Below are 18,620 nucleotides of genomic sequence, written 5' to 3'. Positions count from 1 at the left end.
TAATGAGCGTGTTGTTGGCGTTGATGATCCGCCTGCTCTGGCATTTCGGCAGTTCTCAAGTTGGCATGGTACTGAAGCTGTTGGTTGCACAGTACACGTGAATGTTCCGGCATCTCAGTAGCTTACCTTATTTGTTGTGGTTTTGGTACTTATATAAGGACTATTTGGGGCATTATTAATATAAGGGGGGTATTATTAATAAGGGGCACTATTTAAAGAGGACCTTTCATGAGTTGGGGCAAATGCGGTTTTATATACCGCAGGAAAGCCGACAGTGCGCTGAATTCAGTGCACTGTCGACTTTCACGATCTGTGCCCCAGGTGAAGAGCTAATGGTGCCGGTACCATAGCTCTTCACCGTGAGAAGGGCGTTCGTGACAGTCAGTCAGGAACGCTCCTTCTTCACAGCAGCGCCTATAGCGCTGTACTGTGAGAGCAGGGAGGAACGTCTCCCCAGTACTCGTTTATGGACAAGTACTATCAGGAGGGGAGGGGGCGCTGCTGTGAAGTAGGGCGTTCCTGACTGACTGTCATGAACGCCCTTCTGACGGTGAAGAGCTACGTTACCAGCACCAATAGCTCTTTCACAGATCGTGAAAGCCAACAATGCACTGAATTCAGCGCACTGTAGGCTTTCCAGCGGTATATAAAACCGTATGTGCCCCAACTCATGAAAGGTCTTCTTTAAGGGGCTTTGTGTAGGTGAGGACAATATGGGTTGGGTGCCTGGAGAAGTGAGGAGTCAAAGATGTTTGTGTTGCAAACTTTACAGAGACAAATCACATGCTGGAAGTAGTCATGGCAGTCCAAAGGGAAGAGACGGGAAATGTGAGCGATTAGTCAGGGTCGTCTCTGGTATGTTACCACTAGCACCCCTCTCCCCCCCGGTATTTAGTCTGGCGGGGGATGGGGGTGCCTTTCTGTTGTTCGCCTCAGGCAGCAGAAAGGCTAGGTTCACCACTGGAGAGCGTCGCACACTCACCCCGAACAGAACAGAGCCGAACAGAGCGTACTGCACAGGCGTCTGACGTCAAGCCGAAGAAGGAAAGGGAGGATGCAGAAGAAGATCGAGGCGGCGCTGGAGTCGGTTTTTGAGCAGCAATGGGGACGCCCCCATCGCTGCGAGAGAACTAATTAGCATACCGGTACAAACCGGTATTTTGAACGAACGGCGCGGTGGAGATCACTTCCAAAGGTAGGAGACGAATAGCCTTTCTAAAGGCTATTCCGACGTGTTACCTAGAAAAAAAAAAATTTTTAATGGTAGAATCCCTTTAAGTACTATCATGGTGTCTGTCATAATGACATGTGTATGATAGAGGTCTATGATAGATGATAATGGTCCATGATAATACTTAAGGCTAAGGTTAAGGCTCAAGTCCCACATTGTGTAAACACAGCTTTTTTTTGTTGCAGATTTTGTTGCGTTTTTTTAAGCCAAATCTAGAACTGGATTGAGCAGAAGGGAGAAGTATAAGAACTTCCAATATATTTTCCATTGCTTTTTTAGCCATTCTTGGCTTTGGCTCAAAAAAACAAAAAAAAGCTGTGTTTCTGCAACATGGGGCCTCAGCCTAAAAAGCAGTAATCCACAGAAACCCGCAGACCTCATGGAGTATAATGGGGTCCTCCAGATTTCAGCATGTAAAGTAGAAAAATGTGGAGAGAAAAATCCTGCCGGAAACCGTGAATGGAGACCAGGCGCAGGTGTGAACCTAGCCTTACATAGCCACATACTCCTGTACAAACTAACACTCAGTGCAAGCCAGAAAAAAAACTCTCAATACAAAAGCAAGGGAAAGAGTTAAAAATGCAGGTTTTCACAGAAAGGAGCCAAAATGTGTTCATAAAGTATATTACAAAATGTATTAATGACACACATGCTGCCAGAAAATCAAAAGTTGTCTGAAATTTTAGTTACGCTTTAAATCATTCTGCCCAGAACGGAATTTCTCAGCATTGCTTAGCTGGGTATCGCCTACTGAAATAAATGACAGAGCTGTGACCCCAGCTATTTAGATACAGCATGGTGGCAATGCGAGTACCTCTCTATCTAGAAGTATGGCATGTTTAGAACAATTCTTACTTTCTAATCTTTCTGCATTGAGTTTCAAAATAACACTTTCCATAGTGTACATAAAGTCTGCCCTTACTAAATTAGCGCAATATCCCATAACAATTAACACTGTGGAACCCTGACGCTAGACTTTTAACTCTTTCCTTTCCAGTACAGGTTTACATTGATGACAAGATCTTCTGTTTTGCATTACTTCCTAATTTACAAGCCCAACAATGTGATGAAAGTAGGTGGGAGGATTATGTCTTAGAAGACTCCACCCGGTGACCGTATAAAAGCCAGAGATCAGCAGTCCATCCATCAGTGCTGGTAGTCAGTAGTTTCTGTTTCTTGCTTCAACAGGGTTTGAACGGAACTGTGCTTAGATCTACTGAACTTGTCCATCTCTCTAGAATCTCATCTTATTATCTGAGACAGTAGCTACCACCATCATCATGAGCTCTCAGATCCGCCAGAACTTCCACCAGGACAGTGAGGCTGGAGTCAACCGTACTATCAACCTTGTGTTGCATGCCTCCTATTTCTACTTGTCTGTGGTGAGTAGTGTATTAGCACACACTTCTACAGCTGAGTAAATGTGTTTGAGTACCAGTCAATCTATGTCCTGTTTATGGTGGGGCTTGTTCCTAACTATGTAATGTTTAGAATGTCAGTAGTTCTAAAGTTCTATGAATGGCTACTGCAAGTGTCCTCTGTTTAAAAGCCATTTAGGTGACCTAAAGAGCCACATGTACAATGTTTAGGTTTATTAATCCAAAAAAGTAACTAGAACACAATATCCTCTTAATATATTGACTTGTCTGGGAAAAATTGGTTATGTACTGAAGACCTTCCCAAAGCTTTCAAGAATGTTAGAAACTGGTCATTCCTGCAAACTAACCTGCCATTGTACATGCAGTATCCTAACTCTTCCCAGGTGGGAGGATTGGGTTGATTGAATTTCCGCCTGATCCTCTTATCATGGTAGACAAGCTATTGCCAGAGGAGTCTGTAGCCTTTAAATAAGATGCTGTTCAGATTGTTGTAAAACAGGCTGGAAGATGGCAGGAAAGCTATGTGAAAATCGAAGTTCCCTGGATACTGTGTTCTATGGTACCTCCTGTTATTGAGTAGCTCCATAAATTGAACACTACAGTGGGTTTTCCAGGTTAACCATGAGGACAGCATATGATGGAAGAAATGCTGAATCAAGTCAGAAAATTCTCCCCAAGCTCAGCATTTCCTCTTTAATACTGTTCAACTGGGGGATATATAAAATACTTTCTAAAGATCTTGCCACACAAACCTTGGGTCATCTCTGTATAAGAGAACAAACTGACATGTCTACAGGAAACAGGAATTTTTTTTTTTTTTTGTTTTTCTCCTCTATCAAAAGTGGTTTGTCCTGGTAAGTCTACCCAGATGCAATGATCACTTTAGACCTTCCATCAGGGCTTTAAATTCTGAATATCTTTCACCATAGGGATTGTACTTTGACCGGGATGATATAGCTTTGGCCAAGTTCTCAGCATTCTTCCATGAACAGTCTGAGGAGAAGCAAAAACAGGCTGAGAAACTGCTAAAGTTCCAGAACAAACGTGGAGGACGAATACTATTTCAAGATATCAAGGTAAGAAGGTCCATTTCTAGGGAGGTTTGTACAGTTGATGTACACAGGTTTGGGGCCACAAACTATGGGCAGCACTTTTAATCAGCTGCTATCGATTGGCTTATTCCAAAAGGTATTGGCCGATATCTTGCCCCCGATTGTGGTCCAGCCTCTGCTTCATCCAGAGGGTGCTGCAGTGTTCTTTCGCTCTGGAGTCAAAAGCGGTGGCCAAACATAACATGAGCAGGGATCAGTGAGTAAAATACCAGCTAGTACTTGTTGGAATAATCAACTAGGTAGCACCCGAACTTGTGTGGCACCAGTGGAGGTGCTGGCCTGCATCTTTCATGCACCCCAGGGTCACTGATGAGGCCTGTGACTGGGCATGTAATCAATGCTTAGAGAGAGAGAGCCTTCACCACTACTACAAGCTTATTTCTGCACACTAACTTATAGGAGTTATGCCAGGGGTCAGCAACCTTTGGCACTCCAGCTGCAGTGAGACTACCGCTCCCAAAATGCTCCACTCACTTCCATGGGAGTTCAATAACTGCTGAGCAAGTATGCATGCTGGGAGTTGTAGCTTTACAACAGCTATCGTGCTGAAGGTTGCCTACCTCCGGGTTTTACCATTGTCAAAATCTGAAAGCTGCTGTCTATCCTGACTTCATTGAAAGGCTTTGTTACTTCTACTTCAGAAACCTGAGGCTAAGGAATGGAATAATGGAACCAGTGCTATGGAGGGTGCCTTGAAACTTGAAAAAAGTTTAAACCAAGCTCTGCTGGACCTCCACAAGATTGCTATGGACCACAATGACCCTCATGTAAGTCTGACACTCTGGAATGCAGGAACTCTCATCATGCATCCCCCACCTTACCAATCCTGTGACTTGTAAAAACTGACTTGTATGGATGATATCACATGCATAAACAAGATGATCCAATTGAAGACCTATGATTAGTATCTGTATATAATCTATGCTCACTTTCTGGCACAGATGGATGTAAATGTGGTGCATTCTTGGCATAGGATCATCTTGGGCCAAAAACACACTGCAATGTGCCCTCTTGTCACACTGTCCTCTTCACGAGCTTTGTTTCTACTATAGCACTAAAGGGATTCCCTCAGCAGGCCCTCTTAGACAATCTACTGTAAACTTGGCTGACTAAGAGTTTAGCTTCTCTAACCCTACTGTGGGCGGTCACTGTAACAAGTGTGCACAAGTGGGCTGTTGATGGCACTGGAAATATGTTTGCACCTGCTGAATTGCTTTGTCTTCTACTGGGTCCTGCCCAACACAACCACTGCAAGTTAGATGACTCCTCTCGCTGGCAATGCATCGCTCTGACACTCAAGCCTCAGTAGAACTATGGTGCATGTACAAAAAGGCAACTCTCTGTAGGTACCAGATGTAGGTTAGGCCTGACTTGTAAGATCATAGACGGCAACAATAAACATGCTTTTGTGGTCCTGTTTTCTGCCACCCAAAAACCTGTCCTCCTAATTTAGTGCCCCAGTGTGTAATAGCCAGAGGCATAACTAGTAAGGACTGGGCCCCACATGCAAACTTTTGATGTGGGGATCATTATACTCCCTTCCTCACAGCTGCCTCCCCCCCCCCCCCTCCTCCTTAGTAGAAAGCTTTCATATGTTCAAGGTGTTTGAACCACCTTAAGCCAACTCAACTACACTGTAAGAAGGTCTAAGAGGATTCCCAGCGACTCTTGGGTCCCTGAATAGAACATTTATGCTTTTGAGAAAATGGCTTTTTCCAGGTCCACTTACACTGCCAGTATCAGGCTGAGTGTAGGCTGACAATGACACAGCAGTAGACTCTCATCTATACATGTGGAGGGAACCTCTATGACTAGTAGCGATTATTGTTAGTTGTATGTTTGTTACACAGGGCTCTGTGCTGCTGATGGTATTGCACCTTTTATGGTACAATCAGTAGACAACTGGGGTAGTTATTGAGTGAGTATTGCTGTAAACGCTTGCAATAACTGACCTGATCATGCTACGGGACGGTGTGATCTTGGATGGCGTGCATTAATTGTTGGCAGGCACATGTACTTCCCACTTTAACCATTGTCAATAGATATGTCCCAGCAATTAATACATGATTTATGAAGTGCAACACCCTTAATTTAATATAAAATTACATGCATTAAAACTGCTTAATATCCCTTTCACATACAGATGTGTGACTTCCTGGAGAGAGAATATCTTGAGGAAGAGGTGAAACTGATCAAGAAACTGGGAGACCACATTACCAACCTGAAACGTGTGAAGGCAGCCGAGGTTGGCATGGGAGAATACCTGTTTGACAAGCTGACCTTGGGAGAAGACAGCGACTAATATCCCATATCTGTAACTGTGGATCATGTATAAGTGCTGAGAGGAAAAATAAACTGTTCAGAGAGACTATCTTGTTGTGTTTTGAAAACACTACAGTTTGTGATGGCTGAACCTCAGAGTGCCCACTTTACTCTGATCTCACCTTCACTCAACATATTCAGACACTTGCACATATATATATATATATTTTTTTTTTTTTCTCCCCCTATCAGTATATGGGTGCATTCAGACTACGTAACGCCGGGCGTGTATGAGAGCCGTACACGCCGGCATTACGGCAGACTGCCGAACACTTCCCATTCACTTCAATGGGAGCGCTCGTAAACGCCGCTGTTACGAGCGCTCCCATTGAAGTGAATGGGAAGTGTTCGGCAGTCTGCCGTAATGCCGGCGTGTACGGCTCTCATACACGCCCGGCGTTACGTAGTCTGAATGCACCCTATCTCTGGAATATGGGATGGAAATCCATGCAAACACAGGGCGATCATACAAACGCCTTGCAGATGGTTTTTTTGCCCTTGGTGGGATTTGAACACAAGGACTCCAGCACTGCAAGGCTGCAGTGCTAACCACTGAGCTGCTGTGGCCTCTTCACTTACACATTCTTGCCACCTGCAGCTCAATAACATTCCTCTCTTCAGGTTGTGACACAGTGTACCCAGATGCGGCTATAGCCAAATCCAGTTTCTGGGCACCAGTGCTGTCACGTTGGGGTATATTTGACACCCACTAATTTCTGGCTGTGGATTTGCTGTTGCCGCATCGCCAGGAATTAAATGTGGCTGAAATGTTTCAGCATCACTTACAGAAAAATGAAAGTACTGGATGCAGCAATAATTTTTATTTATATAGCGCCGACATATTCCGCAGCACTGTACAATTTGTAGGGTTCAAATACAGACAGATACATTACAAAGTCATTTCACACAATGGGACTGAGGGCCTTGCTCGCAAGAGCTTACAATCTATGAGGTAGAGGGGGTGACACGAGGTAGCAGGGGCGGCATTGCTTATGCAGAGGTCCGACACTTTTGTAATAGAGGTTACTGTCGTTACACAAACAACTTTATGAGCCATCACTAGTCGTGTCCTTTAAAATGTGGATGGAGCTTGGACCTATAAAGTTAGCATGAGATGACATCATATCATGTGGGAGTGGGGACAGAGGAAGGTTAAATTTTGGGGATTCTAATTATAGTATGGAAGGGTTTACATTAGAAATTGTGATAGTCCTGTCTTAAAAGATGCGTCTAGTTTGCATTTGAAACTGTAGAAATTGGGAGTTAATCTGTCCGGGGTAGAGCATTCCAAAGAAGTGGTGCAGCTCGGGAGAAGTCTTGTATATGAGCGTGGGAGGTTCTGATAATAGAGGATGTAAGTGTTAGGTCATTGAGTGAACGGAGAACACGGGTTGGGCGGTAGACAGAGATGAGGGAGGAAATGTAGGGAGGGGCGGCATTATGGAGAGCCTTATGGATGAGGGTGATACTTTATATTTTATTCTATAATGAATAGGCAGCCAATGTAGCGACTGGCACAGACCAGAGGCATCGCTGTAGCGTCTAGCCTGATAGATGAGCCTGGCCGCTGCATTCAGAATAGATTGTAGAGGGGAGAGTTTAGTATGGGGAGACCAATTAGTAAGGAGTTACAGTAGTCAAGGCGAGAATGAATCAGAGAGACAATAAGTGTCTAGTGTATCCCTGGTAAGGAAAGGGCATATTCTGGAGATATTTTTGAGGTGGAGGTGACATGAACGTGCGAGTGATTCAACATGAGGGGTGAAGGAAAGGTCTGTGTCAAACATGACCCCGAGGCAGCGGGCCTGCTGCCTAGGAGTTATAATAAGGCCTGAGACTACAATCTTTATATCAGGGACAGATCTATTAGATGGGGGAAACAGTAGTAGTTCAGTCTTGGAGAGATTTAGTTTGATAGAGTGAGGACATGTTATTTGAGACAGCAGAGAGACAGTCACTAGTGTTCTGTATGAGTGCAGGGGTGATGTAATGGGAAGATGTGTATAATTGGGTGTCATCAGCATAAAGATGGTACCTGAAGCCAAATCTGGTGATGGTTTGTCCAATGGGGGCTGTGTAAAGAGAAAAGAGCAGGGGGCCTAGGACCGAGCCCTGAGGAACCCCAACAGCAAGGGAAAGAGGGAAGGAAACAGAGCCCACAAATGATACACTGAAAGTGCGGTCTGAGAGATAAGAGGAGAACCAGGAGAGCGCAGTGTCGTTGAGGCCGACTGAGCGAAGCATAGTGAGAAGGAGTTGATGGTCAATAGTGTCAAAAACTGCAGAGAGATCCAGAAGAATAAGAAGAGAGAAGTCACCATTGGATTTAGCCATTAGGAGATCATTGGAGACTTTTGTGAGAGCCGTTTCAGTAGAGTGCAGAGCGTGGAAACCAGATTGTAAGGGGTCAAGCAGAGAGATAGTGGATTAAATGAGAATAGACCAGGCGTTCTAAGAGTTTAGAGATGAAGGGGAGGTTAGAGACGGGTCGATAGCAGCACAGGATGGGTCCAGGGAGGGTTTTTTTTAAATAGCGGGGTTATAACAGCATGCTTGAAGGAGGATGGGAAGATTCCAGAAGAGAGAGAGGTTAAATATCTTAGTAAGATAAGTAGTGACAGCAGGCGGCAGAGATTGGAGATGGTGTGAGGGGAAGGGGTCACTACTGCAGGTTGTAGGGCGAGATGAAGAAAGTAGTTGGGAGACTTCCTCTTCTGTAACAGGTTCAAAAGATGAGAATGTACAGTCTGAAGTGCGGTTGGTGATGGGATCAATGCCACCTGGGGCTTGGGCAGTAATTTCCTGATGGATCTTATCAATTTTATCATGGAAATAAGTGGCAAGGTCATCGGTACTACGGTCTGTGAATGGCGTCTGCACCTTGGGTGTGAGTAAGGAGTGAAAAGTTTCAAAAAGCCTTTTAGGGTTGCTGGAGAGGGAAGAGATGAGGGCGGTGAAATAGTCTTGTTTGGCGTGGTAAAGGGCAGAACTATATGTTTTAAGCATAAATTTGAAGTGGAGGAAATCTGCAGGTGAATGTGATTTTCTCCAGAGATGTTCCGCACACCTAGAGCACCACTGAAGAAATCGTGTCTGTGGCGTGTGCCAGGGTTGCTGCCTCCTATGTGGGACTTTACGAGTGGAGGGGGGAGCCACCTCATCCAATGCATTTTTAAGGGTTTCATTATAGGGACTGGTGCCCAGTTTGGGACAGAGAGGACTGTAGAGTATCTGAGAGGTGCTGTGTGTCGATAGCAAATTCCTATATGTGTGATGGGTAGGGGTATCTTGTGAAGGGGAGAAGGCACTGATGGTGAGAGATAGAAGATTATGATCAGAGAGTGGCAGAGAAGAGTTAGTAAGCTTAGAAACTGTGAGGAGTCGATGGAAGACAAGATCAATTGTGTTTCCACCTACATGTGTGGCAGAAGAAGAACATTGTGAAAGCATTCAGGTACATAGTGTGTCGCCCCCCCCCCCCCCTTCCTTTACAGGTGTTACCTCACTCTGCTCCCAGTCACATACATTTACCATGAATTGCCAGTTACACATGTACTTGCATTGCTTCTAATGGATAAGTACGGGTGTACTTATAGGCACTTTAGGTACTTTACTTGTAGGCAAATAGCGGTAAACGTATGTAGCTGGGAGCACAGTATGACAGCCCCCCCCCCCCATGCTGTGGTTTGTGCTATATGACTATAGGGTAGGGGTCGCCAGCCCTACAATTATTGCCTGGCACTCCGAGGACCACCATAATTTTTAATTATTTTTTTTTACTTTAAATCGGCGCGCCGAACAAAAAAGGCTGCCAACCCCTGATATATACCATATATCTATATATATTCCCAGAAGGAGAGGAATAGTGGAGTGTGGTTGGTGGGAGGCAACCAATGGCTTGTAGGAAGCCGAAAACCTGTGCTTTATAAGAACCCGAGTTACACAAATGGTTATCAGGACAGTTCTAAAGTAGGCTCAGTCCTAGAGGAGTATTGTGAGAGGTAATAAGAGCAGCGACATAGAATGTGATGGACCTGGAGAAAGTGAAGAGACAAGTCACATATCTGGCCTACATATGATAAGTGCAGCTCTAGATGTGACTAGAGTCAGAATGGTGACTGCAGCTTTAGCTGTGTCTAAACAGTCTGAATGGTGAGTGCAACCTGGATGTGACTAGAGAGTCAGAAAAGCGAGTGCAGTTCTGGCTGTGACTATAGATTTAGAATGGTGAGTCTAACTTTGACTGGAATTGAAAAGTCAGAATGGTGAGTTCAAGCCCGGCTTGAAATGGAAAGACAGAATATAAGTTAAACTTTCACTGTGTATAGAGAGGCAGAATGACAAAGGGCCCCCCAGAGCTATTAGCCTGGGGGACACATGGTGTCATGGCCCATAGAGATAGTTTATAATTTTATTTTAGGGTTGTTATGTTAGGTGATGTGTTTTTTCGGATACTTTCTGCTGTGTTTCTCCCCCTTCTTTTCCCTCAGGTATTATCATGGTACTTACCAAGGGTTTCCCCTGTGGTCAGCGTCGCAGTGGTATCAACCGCCTTCCAGAGGTTTTCAGAGGTTTCTATCATCAGCTGATTGGTGGTCCAGATGTTTCTCCATCTCCGGGCAGATTAGAAGGAACCAGATGATTGGTGATCCAGATGTTCTCCATCTCTGGGCAGAATAGGAGGAGCCAGATGATTGGTCCTTGACAGCTGGATGGCAACATATTTGGATATAAAAGGAGATTCACAGTGGGAGGCTGTTGCCTCAGAAGAAGTTATTGAACCTTTGCAACTCCCGCCCACCCGCCCGTTGTTTTATACGTACTCTATGGGACTGTCGCGATATTTTATTAGAGGGTAATGGTCACCCAGCTAATGCTGGCTGGACTAGTTTCTTTGGTCTTTATGGTTATTGATTATGTTGAATTATTGGTTTATAGTTTATTTGATTTTGGTTATTTCATTATTTATATTGGTTAATATATTTATTTGTGTTTAATTGATTGATCCAATTAGTTGATTGATTGAATTAATTATTACAACTGTAACCCTTAATAAACATCGAGGCCTTTATTCATCCAATAGTGTTTTTTATTTAGGGTTATTTAAGGTTAAGTATAGTTGTAGTCATTTAATTGGGCCTATGACACCATGGTGAGTGCAACTTTTGATGTGACTAGAGAGTCAAGCTGATGACTGCAGCTCTGGCTGTGAATGGAGAGTCAAAATGGAAAGTACAACTCTGGCTTATAGATGGGTGAACCTCTCAGGATACGTTTCATGTTCAGGTTCAGTGGCTCGGGTCCTCAGTTTATTTCAGGATGAACAGGTTTGGTATGACCCACATTTTAAACTGGCTTAAAACATAGTGTAGAAGACTGTCAGGGCTCCTAGGAACCTATCCATAAAGTATAGTATAGAATACTGTCAGGGCTCCTAAGACTCTATTTATTAAACATAGTGTTGAACACTGTCACAGATCCTAGGAACCTATCTATCTATAAAACATAGTGTAGAATACTGTCAGGGCTCCTAGGACCCCATCTATAAAACTTAGAACTCAGAACTCTGAGAATTCCAAGGAATCTATCCAAGTTCTAGCTCTCTAAGGCAAACACAAGTTATGTCAAAGTGAATGTGACATGTATAATAAGCAGAGGATACAAACTCAGAGATTAACCATACACTGTGCTGACACTCACTTTTACGCCTTTAACATTTAAAATGCTCCAAACATCACCCATTTATTGGAGTAATGTGAGGGTTTTTTTAGACATATAAGTTATACTGCAAACAAGGCAATGGTTTGGTAGCGAGTTTAGCCAGTTTTGATGGTATGTAAGTGCTACAGTGGCCAGTGGCCTATTGTTAGTGGGGAGACAAATCTGTGGTTGTGATAAGTGTTGTAGTGAGGATGCAGATCATCTGGAATAAGTCCACTATGTGATAGTTACTTTTATGGATCAGAACTCTTTATTCCATGCATCCAGCTGTTTGAAGAGACAACTGCTCTTATCTGCATATCTTTTCATCCTACCTTTGGCAAGGGAATCTTTGAGGACCAATGGAGTCTGGACAGAAATTACAGAGATGTTTGGAAGCTTAATGCACAAAGGCCTGCCAAAAAGCGCAGTTGCTGGTGGAGTTCCTGTAGTAGAGTGTGGGGTTGCTCTGTACTGTCTATAGAATCTGTATAATTCTTCCTTGTGTTCCATGGTAGCAATCTGAAGAGTTTTAATGATTGCATGAAGCGCTCCACTTCACCGACATTGGCTTGAGGCCAGTAAGGAGTTATTTTCCTGTGGGTGAAACCAAAATAAGTTGAAAAAGACTGAAAATCTGCACTATTGAAAGGTGGCCCATTGTCAGTCTTCACTGTTTCAGGTATGCCATATGCAGAGAAGATCTTGTCCAGTTTTGGTATGACAGCTCTTGTTAGAGGTGGTGGAAACAGGTTCAATAACTGGAAACCTAGAAAAATCATCTATAACAACCAGTATATAGGAATGATCTGGCAAAGTGCAGAAATCAACACTCACAGCAGTCCATGGACTTTCTGGCAGAGGTGTCATTTGTACTGGTGCTCGGCTATGATCCACCATAGTTGCTTGGCAAGGTATACATGTGGCGATAACTGCTTCTACTTGTTTAGTCCTGGAAACCATACTTTCTCCCTAAGCAATTGCTTTGTTTTAACTATACCTTGATGGGCCTCATGGGCCAGATCGATCACTCTACTCTGAAGTTTCTGAGGTATGACCAGGCGGTTGTCACGCAGTAGTATGTTTGAGTCAGATACAGAGTGTCTTGCATGAAAGAAGGCCTGCAAATATGATGTTTGTGGTTGAAGGTGAGTCTCAGCTAGAAAGGAGCTCCAGTTCTTAGACCAAACAACGTCAATAACTAACTGAAGTTGGGGATCAGAATCCACCACATTTAATTTCTTCTATGGTCATTGCTGTTGACACAGAATTTGTAAGGGAGCGTTCACACTACCGTCGGTGTCCGACAGGTAGTCTCCGCTCCTAGTGTCCGCTCAAAATCTGGTAGGGACATTAGGAGCGGACACTAGCTGTGTCCGTGACACCTGTCATTTATTTCAATGGGCATCGGGTGCGTTGTTTTGCACTCCGTGCCCGTCCTTCTCTGTCCGCAAGTGAAGATGTCCGACTTCTCAAGCGGACAGAAAAACCCTACATGCAGGGTTCTTCTGTCTGCTTGAGAAGTCGGACACCTTCACTTGCGGACAGGGAAGGAAGGGCACGAAGTGCAAAAGAAAGCACCCGATGCCCATTGAAATAAATGACAGGTGTCACGGACACAGCTAGTGTCCGCTCCTAATGTCCCTGCCAGATTTTGAGCGGACACTAGGAGCGGAGACTACCTGTCGGACACCGACGGTAGTGTGAACGCTTCCTAACAACGAAATTTACATGCTCCTCAGCTAAGACAGTGGCAGGCAAGTCGTCTTTGGTAGACTGTGGTGAAGACTGTGGCTGTCTTGAAAAATAGTCTGCAGGGTTCCCAGCTCCTGCCTCATATCTCAAGTGAAAGTGGTAGGTCTGCAGGCGGAGTAGCCAGCTTCAAATCGTGGGGGTGGCTTTGATGAATGTTTATTGAAGATTGGAAGATTGGAATGAGTGGTTTATGATCACTGATCATTGTGAATGAATGACCAAAGAGGTAAAGATGAAAATGAAGGCATCCCCATACAACTGCAAGAGCTTCCCTCTCAGTTGGTGAATCCCCCGGTGGGCCCCGAGTCCCGACTGTTAAGTCCTCATTGTACTAATGCAGATACATTGGTCAGGGGCCCCAAATCGAGCACCTGACCAATGCATCTGCATTTGCCTCAGCAAAAACGGGCCCTCATTAGCTGATGCTGAAGCTGCACATAGTGTCCTTCCAATATATAGGGAAAGTACATATTGGAGGACAAGTGTGCAGCTTCAGCATCAGCTATAATGGCTGCTCGTAATCCTCTCATTGACCTTCTGCAGCTACTGTATAGCTGCTTTCCTGTTAGGACCTGCTGTGCTGCCCGGACTTCCTCCCTCCCCCTCCCCTCCTCCTCACAGTGAGTCGTCTCTCACATCGGAGCGTGTGGGGAAGACTGAAAGCAGTATGCTGTGACGGTTCACTCTTCTGGAAAATGTGAGTATATTATTTTGGTAAAATCTGTCTATTTAATATGTATATATGTGTACATTTGTTTAAAGTTTCTGTCTTGTATATTGTGTGAGTACTGTATGTTCGTATACAGGTATGTATACAGGTATGTATATAGTATAGTATAATAATGTGTAGGAGTGAGTGTATTTATATATGTGAGTATATATAGTATTCATACATTCATATAAGTATATATATATACTAGCAGGTACCCGCGACTTCATCTGCGGGTTGGCGGTGGCGCCGAACCGCTTATATTTCTTGTCCCCCTATCGGTGCCCCCAGTATCTTGTCCCCCCATCTCTGCCCCTAGCTTCATGCCCCCCCATCTCTGCCCCCAGTATCTTGTCCCCCCATCTCTGCTCCCAGTTTCTTCCCCCCCATCTCTGCCCCCAGCTTCATGTCCCCCCCTTCTCTGCCCCTAGTTCACTTCATCTGTCCCCAGTTTCTTGCCCCCCATCTCTGCCACCAGTTTCTTCCCCCCTATCTCTGCCCCCCAGTCTCATGTCCCCCATCTCTGCCCCATCTTCATGTGCCCCCCCATCTATGCCTCCAGTTTCTCCCCCCCCATGTCTGCCCCCCAGTGTCATGTCCCCCCATCTCTGCCCCCAGCTTCATGGCCCCGCCATCTCTACCCCCAGTTTCTTCCCCCTCATCTCTGCCCTCCAGTCTCATGTCCCCCCATCTCTGCCCCCATCTTCATGCCCCCCCCCCCCTACAGCGGCCCCCGTGTAGTACCACTCACCTGTGTCTCTTTCCTGTGCTCCTGTGTGTGCTGGCTGCCGGCATAGACTTCTAGTGTTGTTTCCTGTGTGTCGTTTATGTAGCAGAGTGAGCGTCATAGCAACCAGACGCCGGAGCTTGCTGTGCTTCATATAGGACACACAGGCAGCCGGCCGCGAAGTGTATGCAGTCAGCCAGCACACACAGGAGCGAAGGAGACCAAGGTGAGTGTTACTACACGGGGGAACTGAAGCTGGGGACACCGACCGGGGGACACCCCCTACCCCCGGGCCCCCCCCCCCCCCCCGCCCAGGACACCCTCTCCCCGCCGGACACCCCCCTCCCCCGGGACATCCCCCCCGCTGCACTGACCTGTATCTGTTGGGTCGGTGCAGCAGCCTCCTTCGCAATGTGTGTGGCAGCCTGGCATAGCTGCGGCTCCGGGTCCCTGTGGGCGCCTGCCATGTTGTTCTCTGTGTCACTGCTGAATCGGCACGCCCACATTGAGGCCTCAACTTATGGTGCCGCAGCCCTGGCTCCATAGCCCGCCCACAACTACCATGCACCAATAGGAGAAGCGTGGACAGAGCAGCGGTGGCAGAATGCCAGCTTCTATAGCCGAGCCCGGAGGGGTGTTTGGACGGTGACAGTGGCGATTTGGGGTGAGTGACCCACATTTAAAGTAGCCTATCATTCCTTCCTGGCAAATGTGTGTGTGTGTGTGTGTGTGTGTGTGTGTGAAATTTCACCAAAATCCATTCAGCCGTTTGGCTGTGATTGAGGAACAAACATCCGAACATCCAAACATCCAAACACACAAACCCACAAACTCACAACATCCAAACACCCAAACCCACAAACTCACAAACAATAGGATGACATATATGGTATATGAATGTATATCCTACTAATATTATAAATGTGAAAGTTTGTGTGCTTGGATGTTTGTGAGTTTGGATGTTTGTTCCTCAATCACGCTAAAACGCCTGGATGGATTTGCGTGCAATTTTCCACAAATATAGTTTTCCCTTAGGATTAAGTCACAGGCTACTTTTGGTGCCACTAAACAACATGGCTTCCTAGCAGGAGACTCACAAAAGCAGGACTCCTAGCCCCAGCTATAGACTCACACACACTGCCTGGCATTTCCTGCCTCAACCTGCCTGCACACTCGTTACTGTCTCCTCAGGAGTAGCCCTCACTCTACTCACTCACATTTACATATAGCTTTCCACTATACATACACAATACAACACATCACATTGTAATTACATATATCTCCTATCACTGCTATATACAGTACCTGATACATATATACTGCTGTACACAGGCTGTATATACTATATAATTACATGTATTACCTATCACTGCTATATACAGTGCCTGATACATATATACTCCTGTACACAGGCTGTATATACTATATAATTACATGTATTACCTATCACTGCTATATACAGTACCTGATACATATATACTCCTGTACACAGGCTGTATATACTATATAATTACATGTATCTCCTATCACTGCTATATACAGTACCTGATACATATATACTCCTGTACACAGACTGTATATACTATATATTACATGTATCTCCTATCACTGCTATATACAGTACCTGATACATATATACTCCTGTACACAGGCTGTATATACTATATAATTACATGTATCTCCTATCACTGCTATATACAGTACCTGATACATATATAATCATGTACACAGGCTGTATATACTATATAATTACATGTATCTCCTATCACTGCTATATACAGTGCCTGATACATATATACTCCTGTACACAGGCTGTATATACTATATAATTACATGTATCTCCTATCACTGCTATATACAGTACCTGATACATATATACTCCTGTACACAGGCTGTATAACACATCACATTGTCTGTATCACAACATACACAATATAACACATCAAAACACATTTGCTAGCCCACCAAACTTTTTAAAGCACTTTTACAGTTTCACACGTCTGTGTCCGCCCAATACTCAACTCACCGCAGACGAAGTCGCGGGTAAAAGCTAGTAAATGTATATATGTGTATATATGCTATAATAATGTATATATGGTATATGTATAAGGCCTGGTTCACATCTCCATTTGGTAATCCCCCCCCCCCCAAATGAACTACGAAAGCATTAGCAAGCGGTGTGCAGTGAAAGCACATGGACCCCATAGATTATAATGGGATCTGTGTGCTTTCCGCGCGATTTCTGTACGGAACATGCGGACAGCAAAATAGATCATGAAATACTTTTCTGTCCGCATGTTCCGTGTGGACACTGCACGGAAAGCATACGGACTCCATTATAATCTATGGGGTCCATGTGCTTTCACTGCACACCCTTGCTAATGCGTTCAGTAGTCTGTTCAGGGGGGGTCACCATGCAGACTCCCCAAATGGATTACTGAATGCAGATGTGAACCAGGCCTGAATGTGTAGGTATATAGTGTATGCAATCCCATCCACACATTGCAGAAAAATACACGCAGTGGACACACTGCAATTTCCAAAACTGTTGTGGTTTTGGAAATTGCAGAATGTCACTTATACCTACATAAACACTGGCGGTTTCCCTATAGGTATAATGGAAGCAGAAAGTCCACAGAGGAAACCTCTGCGGAGTTTCTGCAATAAGTGCTGTGGGAAAAACTGATGCGTTGCCGTCGGGGTTTTTCCACAGCATTTTTTTTCTGCAGGATGCTACATGGGGCCTTAGCCTTATAGTGTAGCACACAGTATATATATATATATATATATATATATATATATATATATATATATATATATATATAATTTTTTTTTTTTTTTTAACGTAGATTGTGAGCCCCATAAAACTCTACTCGTGTTTTTGCTGGATTGATTGGCCTGAACATCATGCCAGGAAAGGGACTTCTAGCATAATAGTTATCTATGCTAATAGAAATCCCTGCCTCCAAGCATACATACTGTCCCATACTGATTATACTACCTACAGTATATATAACTTTTATGCTTGGAGTCCCTCCCCCAACATGATGTTCAGGCCAGTACATATGGCAAATAGACAAGACGTTCAAGGGTGAAACTTGGTCATGTGAATCTAGGGTTAGGCTAAGGCCCCACAATAAGGAAAGGATGCTTTCTTGTTATCAGTTTTGCAATTTTTTTTTTGCCAAAGCTAGGAGTGGATTTAACTCCTTGGGAGTTAGCGTTATAGTGACGTTCCGTTTCCACAAATGGCTTGTCACCGGATAACCAGCAAATGTCCCTGGGGCTGTCACATGACCACCCTAGGGATATGGGTAAATATACTTTTTTGATAAATTATGTTATTTAGAAAGTAGGAGGGGGAGAGTGTTTAGATTAGATTCAATCCCGGACAACCGCTTTAAACTCCATAGCATACTATAAAGTCTGACCTGTTCTGTATTTATAATTCAGTTTAGACTTCAATGGGGCAGCACCAGAACCCACTACAACAAATTGAACCCCTGACGAAGGCTTGTGCCGAAACGCGCGTTGGGTCCCTGGCCTGCGCTCACAGAACCACTGCTCACCTCTGCTTCATTAACACCATGGGTAAGACCATATTTTTTACACTGAATTTTTCAAGTGTTTTGTGACAAACCACTGTTTGACCTCGGTGAACCAATTTTGGGTGTTACTATTATGT

The 18,620-nt window shown here is 44.5% G+C and overlaps 1 protein-coding gene across 1 annotated transcript; it reads left to right on the top strand.

Annotated features, from left to right (window-relative positions):
- The first annotated feature begins 2,433 nt into the window (after window positions 1-2,433).
- LOC142209570 (ferritin light chain, oocyte isoform-like) lies at window positions 2,434-6,059 on the top strand. Its single transcript, XM_075278580.1, has 4 exons — window positions 2,434-2,613; window positions 3,540-3,686; window positions 4,364-4,489; window positions 5,866-6,059. The coding sequence occupies exons 1-4, from the start codon at window positions 2,512-2,514 to the stop codon at window positions 6,022-6,024; spliced, it is 534 nt and encodes a 177-aa protein (XP_075134681.1). The 5' UTR covers window positions 2,434-2,511; the 3' UTR covers window positions 6,025-6,059.
- Window positions 6,060-18,620: the final 12,561 nt, after the last annotated feature.

Source organism: Leptodactylus fuscus, chromosome 6 (genome assembly GCF_031893055.1).
Source record: "Leptodactylus fuscus isolate aLepFus1 chromosome 6, aLepFus1.hap2, whole genome shotgun sequence".
In the NCBI taxonomy this organism is placed as follows: domain Eukaryota; kingdom Metazoa; phylum Chordata; class Amphibia; order Anura; family Leptodactylidae; genus Leptodactylus; species Leptodactylus fuscus.
Note: the sequence above shows the minus strand (reverse complement) of the source record. Positions and strands in the feature narration are given on the sequence as shown.

Bases quoted from the DNA above. Each gene is read 5' to 3' on its own strand.
- LOC142209570 (XM_075278580.1), top strand. From the start codon at position 2,512: ATGAGCTCTCAGATCCGCCAGAACTTCCACCAGGACAGTGAGGCTGGA. The intron at 2,614-3,539 runs GTGAGTAGTGTA...CTTTCACCATAG, and splicing joins CCTATTTCTACTTGTCTGTG to GGATTGTACTTTGACCGGGA. The intron at 4,490-5,865 runs GTAAGTCTGACA...TTTCACATACAG, and splicing joins TGGACCACAATGACCCTCAT to ATGTGTGACTTCCTGGAGAG.